Genomic DNA, 7,205 nt, shown 5'->3' with positions numbered 1-7,205 from the left:
TTTTTTTCTGTCAATCAATGGTTTGCAGGAAGTTCCACCATGGTTTTCACCTAAAATCCAGTAAAACTAATCCTAATTTCCCAGGCTCTTGAGTAAGTTTTTCAGCTTCAGTGTTCATAAAATTATATTTGTGAAATGCGTACGATTTGTACCATCTCACCTTCCAACCTTTTACAAGGCTGAAAGCCATAACCGATCTGGTTTTATTGATATTTGGATATTTAAATATATACACAAGCACAAAGATTTTCAAAGGAGGTCAATGAGCTTGACTTCGGTTAAACCAAGCAGGTCTTCTGTACCTAATGATGGCAGCCCCACCAGATATGCAGTTTCAGAGTAGGGTTTTTTTGTGCTACAGAACAAAATTTGTGAAATTCATTCACTTCAGAAAAATTAAGAGCCAAGGAACAAGAAGAGAACCTGAGGCCCTGAGCCACCAAGTCTTTGCGTATAGCTGAAAAGGCCATCTCCACCTATGCAGGGTTTCTCAGAACAGTGAAGAAATCAACCTCCAGCTATGGTGGTACAGAAAAGCACATGCTGAAACCAGTGTCAGTGCACATAACGGACTTAGAAGTTATACTGTAGGCAAGAACTGCATTGGAATGAAGTACTGTAGCTGTCATTTCCTAAAATGTTAACAAAAATAATTAAGTTCTGATGATATTAAAAGACATTCTTCTGCACTGATGCTCAAATTAGCCACCTTTGGAGCAGAAGACGACACTTACAGGCTGCTGCTGGGGGAAGGCAGCTATATCAAGAGCAAACAGGAATAGCCAGCTTGTGACTGATGTGGGTCAACACTGGAGCAAGGGTTGGACACAAAGGGAGGATGTTCAGCACACGAGCACACGTACCCGAGGTGGCCTCAGACCCAGGAGCAGCGATCAGGATGCTCCTCGAGCAAGACCCTCTGCTTGCCCCCCACTGCAGGCAGACCCCTTCCAGCAGGCTGCAACCCAGCCCTAGCCTCTCCTCTCCACCCAAAGCTGGGGTACTGGGGTTTGCTCCCGTAACCCACCCCACCACCCAAACCCCTCTGCACTCACCCCATGCCACACATCACCCCCTGAGAGCTTGCAATTGCAAAACACCGACTAACGAGCTGCAGAGTTGAGGTTAAACCATTAAAGCTAGCCCACGCTGAGTATTAGATACTGGGCATTTTCCAGCCAATGCCCCCAATTTGTCCCAATTGCCTGGGACAAATAATATCAAGGCATACTGTGACTTCTTTTGTTTATACACACTAAGTATGTCAAACTAACTCAAAGATTTATTTTTCCCACATCCTCCTGAAATGCAAAACCATATTCTGCAGTCTGGAACACAGCTTTTCTGCTTCCTTTCTACACAAGGGATCTTCATAAGAACGCTTTGTTTCTGAAGCTTTTAATTAAAAATCTGAGGAAAGCAATAAAAGTCTGAAGATAACGTCTTTATTTTAATGAAAACAAACACAGATAATCTTTAATTGCCCTATGTATCTTCCAATATTCATCATCCCGAGTATGCACGTATGAGAGATGGCAGCAAGAGGAGAGATAGCTTGAAAAGTCACTTTGAGCCCACGTTGCTGCCCTCCAGCATCACGAGGGTGCGGCTGGAGGTCCGAGGACACTCCAGCCCAGTTTCAGTCCCCTGGCCTCCTCATATCCGAAAAGCTGGAGCTTGTGACAGCTGCAAGTAGGGTGTCAGCAGCACAATCTCAAAGGCTTTTTCTTTTCCCTAAAAAGTACTCAAATGTTTGCTTTAGCAGTTTAATCCACTCGGCGTTGAAGCCCAGCCTTACCTGCTGCATCCTCAGAGAAAGCTTGCTATCTCCATAACGCTTTTTTTTGCATTTATTTTGCATCTAAGAATGTTATTATATCTTAACAGCCATGTTTAAGACTGATTAATGTTACTAAGTTGCATAGTTACTATAAATATTTGTAATCACACAGACATACACACACAATTTGGCAATAATTGCTCTGCGTCCAGAGTAAGTTTTCATGATGAGCCACAGCATCACTCATGTCCCCCTCATTCCATCTATCCAACTCTCCTATCTATTGGGAGCAGGGGAAGAGGCTAACGAACCTGCCCGCAAAGACTAACACAGGCTTAAAGCTCAGGTTCAGGAATATAAAACCATATATATTGTGGGTTAACAGTCTCACACAAAGACAGAAAATGCTGCCTGATAAGGACCATGTGATGCAATACAATCCAATGCTTGCTTTAAAGTATTTCCACTTTATGAGAACCTTTTCCTTGCTAAGGTCAAACAGCCACTTGCACTGCTTTGGCGTATTAAAACCCTGCCTTAAGCATTTTCCAACGTGGCAAATTTTCCCTTCCCTGTTTAGATATATCATGCTTCATACAGCTGGGGGGCACGGCATCATAGGCACCATCTGGGATCCAGACACAGGTTCCTCAGAAATGCTTTAAATTATTAAAATCTACTGTATTTACAATTTCTACAGTGCATAAATTTTGGAATATATTGCATCTGGGGGGGAGGGAGGGGGAACCACACCAAAAACCAGACTAATCACTTGGGTCCATTCTCTATTCTACTTTAAAAGACTATGCCCCATCTCCTAAAGAATTTCCAGCTCCGTCCTGCAGGAAGGACCAAAGAATTCACACCATTCGGTGTGCAATATTTTTCTCAGGAATGCATTCCTCCTCAGCCACACAGGAGCAGGTAGGATAAATACTTTCAACCTCTCTTCAGTAAGAAAAATCAGGGAACATGCTACATCTTAAACAATAAAACAGAGACTTTTAAAAATTAATACTTTGATAATAGTGTTCTGGGCTTAACTATCCTTTTTTCCGTAGGACAGAAAATAGAGGCATGAAGCAATTCAGTCAGTTTACAATGAGTGCTACTGAGAGCGAAGCCCAAAGTGACAGATCCTGAACCCCCTAATTTATGACAAGTTAAACATGCTCCCAAACAAGCAGGAAAAAAAAATTTTAAAAAAATTAGTATATCTGTGTAATAAATTGCTCTGATAAGCAAGACATTTTTAAGACTCATGAAGTTTCAGCGAATCTCGTGTCTCATTGCATTCACAAAGGAACATATTTGTGAGAACAGCTTCAGAGTTTGCCCACCAACATCCTTCAGTTAAAATGCCTTCAGAAATGTTCATTCTAGAGACTTCCTAGATAGCAAACGCTGCCCGTAGGTTAACTTTGCTAACGCTACTCGTCTGCCATCTGTTCTAGTCTAAATGCCTTCTCTAAGACTACTGAATCTGCTTTAAGAGTCAGTATATTTAAACAGAAGGAAATTTCATCATTCTTTATCTGATAGCCAATTTTCATGGACTGATGCTTCTCAACTCAGATTATCATAGATGTGTACCAGTTACAAACCTTTTTCTCCTTGAAACAAGCTTTCCATATGCAATTATCTCCCCCTCTCACCTAAAACGATATTCCTGCAAGTATATATAAAAAAAATTCAAGAAAGTGTGAAGAAGTAACTCTAAATTTTGGCACAAAGTTCATTCACTCAGCTCAGCCACTGTTCAGGTACAGTACAAACACCAGTCAGCTCAACACTTCCAAGTTCTTGCAAGGTACACAGACTTCTTGTGCTACAGGAAGGTACCAAACCTTGAGAGCACATCTGAACAAGGAATATCTCCCTTATTCAAAGTGTGCGACCCTAAAAGATGAACCAGCACACACAGCACTACGTACAGTGCCTGGGCTCGAGCCAAACAGTGAAAAAACAGGGTTTGGTAAACACACCTTTACAAAGAGCAGGCAAGCAGAAAACTTGCTACACCATTGCAGGTGCAGTGAGCGAACCAAGCCAAAATAAAACTTCCCAAACTACATCACCGTGTATTCTGTACAGACGTGCTATGGCACTGCTAGCTGCCCCTCCACTTTACACTCCAAGCTTTTTAGAGCTTGCAGTGGAGTACCTTCAGGAAACTATTGAAATTCTTGGACCAAAAGGTTAATTATCGCTCCCCAAATCCCCACAGGAGTTACAAGTGGATTAGAAGCAGAAGCAGAGGAAGCAACAGCTCTGGAAGGGACATGAAAGCATTAAATACAGTCAGCAGTAGTGGAAATTAAGTGTGGGAAACTTTAAAAAAGAAAATAAAATAAAAGCCAGTGCTAGAAATGCCATTTTGGGTAGTCTAGAGAAGAGGGATTACTGTCAAGCAGGCAGAGACATTCGTAGCTCTGCCCTGCGCAACTCTGCAGCTCTTATCCCCATGAAGATAACTGAATATTCCTATACAATTGTCTTACAATACAGGACTGTTTACTGGCAGAATTGCCTTTTGCATCACTCTCCATCTGGCTGCTGGCAAAAACTGAGGTGTTTTACCAGCTCCAGTCTGCTCTTTTCTACATACATAGAAACTGGTCTTTTGAGAAAAGCCTTTTCCCTGAAGCTCAGCATTTCCAGGTACAGCTTATAGCACAGCTCTACCATGCTGGCATGCCTGAGGCTTCACGTATCCAGTAACACATAAGGGTGAGCAACACCAAGTACACCCAGAGCATCTCATCAGAAGCAAGTACTATCAGCTCCAAAGCATGAGGCACTGATCTGCGTGCTGGCCACACTGCAGTCTGGAAGACTCCACATGCCTCGTCTCCCACCAGCTCAGCTATGATGCTTCCTTACCACCAGCTTCTAATAGAGACTGTAATTACACCCTGGAAAAGCACATGTCCTTATAAAACTACCACCCATTTATGGAGTAATATAAACTATCTTCCTTAAGGAAGTCATTCTTACATGAATCTAACTTGTAAGGCAGGAACCGCCTTCAGATAACTGAGATAAATCTCCTTCAACAAACACATAACATTTGCTTCTACATTACATAACAAATCACGTTAAGAACAATTAACGTAGTCCATTTTCTGCCACTATGTGCAAAGATCAAACAAAGCGTTTGTTCCAATTTCATTCCATTTTAGAACTGTACTTTTAAAAAAGCGAAGACATCAACTAAAGCTTCAGGAATAGGATGAAAATGATAAAGCGTAAAGGCAGCTAAGCTTTGCAACATATGAGGGCACATCCAGACTACAGGCCAAAAAAGTCTGACAGGAAACTGGTATTCCAACTAAAAGTACTTAAAGAGATAAGATAATGAGGTCTACAAGCATCATCCAACAAACATTTATGCAGAAAAGGAACCTGGCCCAGAACTGTTCTGCTGAGTCATATTTGCATAGCACAGCAAAAGCAAGAAGTAATGCACTTCCAGTATGTCAGCAATTCTTTTTACTCCAAAACATTAGATGAGAAGCTAGTTTAAAGGCAATGGAGGCATCCACCAAGGAAGGCTGCTGAATCATCACTGGTGGGGAAATTCAAACATTGACTTAGAGCCCTATCTCAAAGGAGGGCTCAGAAGACTTCATTTATTCTTTCTGTAATACAGGAGGACCTACTGGACAGTCTAACTTCATAAATTGTTTCCAGCAAGGAGGAAAGGGCATATTAAAAGAGCAATTATCCTATACACTATCAGTAAGATTGTTCCTTCACTTAAGCATATTAATATTGGACTTGGTAAATAGAGCCATTAAAAGCTTTCTTTTCTATTTTTCCAGTTGAAGCACACTGTGCAGAAATGACTTAAAAAAAAGTCACAGCAATGAAAATCTGTATCATAATGAGAACCCAGACAAGCAAACAGACTTAGAAGCTTACAAGAAAAGCAGAAAGTATTCTTCCTCTCAAGGCTGGTGTAGCTCAAAGCACAGCTTCCCCACAGGAGGGAAGAACAAATGATCAAGGGAATGAGAAGTAACAGGATGACGTTTTATATTGATTCATGAAGGACAGCTTATTTCCACCTTGGTTAAAATACTTTGCTGAAATGTCTCAAATCAGGAGGGAACCAAGTTGAGTAACACAGAAAAATTGCTAGGGTATATGTTCTACAAAGAAAAAGATTAACCCAAGATGACAGGTTTGGGAACGTACCAACTATCAGCTTGAACCTCCAGGCTGTATCCTGACATAAAGGCTTCGTTATGGTCTTACAATCATTCTACCTACTTCTGATCAAGCTTAGTAGAGAATATCTCCCAGAAGAACATGAAAACAATTATAAACTTGCCCTCCTTCAAAAGCCCACTCAAAATTCACTTCTGCTTCTTATAATGAAGCACAGGGTAATACATAGGACTGCCAGGATCCGTACATTTAGGTAAGCAAAGAATAGCAGACATCACAGGACTCGTCTTCAATTCTCCATTTCTTTCCTTCTTTCCCTTTTTTACCATCTCAGCATTTTTGTTTTAAGTTCTTAAAATCTCATCACAGATATTAGCAACATGTCTGGACAACAGCTAGCACAAGTAAATCATGAGACTAACTTTCTGCAAAGTCCTCAAATATATAGCATTTATAGCCATTATTTCAATCCCATTATTTTAACTTCAGTGAACACACATGCAAATAGTCACATTAAATTTAACGGTACACTTAAAGCATTGCTTTTAATGTCGTCCCAGTGTAAGGGCAGATTTCTACCTTCCAGGAAATACTCTGCCCTCCCTAGTGCTAGGGAAAGCCATCTTCCCCATCTTCAAAATCCCTTGGTGGCCCAGAAATAGTTTATTTAAACCATTTAAAGTTTATTGAAAGCCATTTTCTGCAAAGCTCACTGACCTGCTGTGATCCATCGCCATTCACGATGTGAGGCATCATGGCTACCTCCCCGTTCAGCAACGGTGGCAGCTCCAGCGGAATTTGGTCGGTCATCATCATTGTGACGTACATTCATGGAGAATTTTCCTCAACGGGCTTCCTGCAAAAGAAGCATTAGTTAAAGACCCTGGAAAACGCACTTGTACTTTAGAAGGTCACCAGCATCCACATGGATTTTGCCATTAAGGTAGCAACCTAAGCTGGACACCTGCTTTTGTAACAGGATGCGTATGGGAAATTGAGGCACTGAACGGAGGTTTTAACTGTTAGATCAAGAGCATGGAAAGTCAAGTTTCCATGCAAGACTTCCAAAAACCAGCTAGCCAGATTTCCACTCTTCCCCACGATTATAATCCCCAGCCCTCAACGCACTGCTGAAATAGGCAAGTTCTGAGACACTTTGAGGGAGATTTGCTCTGTTCCTAAAAATCAGCATCCTGCTTGCTACCACAGCTCTTGGAACTACATCATCTGTGTGGTTAAGATGTTACATCAG

General features: G+C 41.4%; 1 protein-coding gene across 1 annotated transcript in view; it reads right to left on the bottom strand.

Annotated features, from left to right (window-relative positions):
* FNDC3B (fibronectin type III domain containing 3B) overlaps positions 1-6,781 on the bottom strand; it is a 179,371-nt gene extending 172,590 nt beyond the window's left edge. Inside the window, exon 1 of the mRNA XM_009333580.1 lies at positions 6,671-6,781. Within this exon, the coding sequence (XP_009331855.1) occupies positions 6,671-6,781 (111 nt within the window). The remainder of the gene's footprint in view (positions 1-6,670) is intronic.
* Positions 6,782-7,205: the final 424 nt, after the last annotated feature.

Source organism: Pygoscelis adeliae, unplaced genomic scaffold (genome assembly GCF_000699105.1).
Source record: "Pygoscelis adeliae isolate BGI_AS28 unplaced genomic scaffold, ASM69910v1 Scaffold220, whole genome shotgun sequence".
NCBI classification, from domain to species: Eukaryota; Metazoa; Chordata; class Aves; order Sphenisciformes; family Spheniscidae; genus Pygoscelis; species Pygoscelis adeliae.
This window is presented reverse-complemented; position numbering and strand designations above follow the sequence as displayed.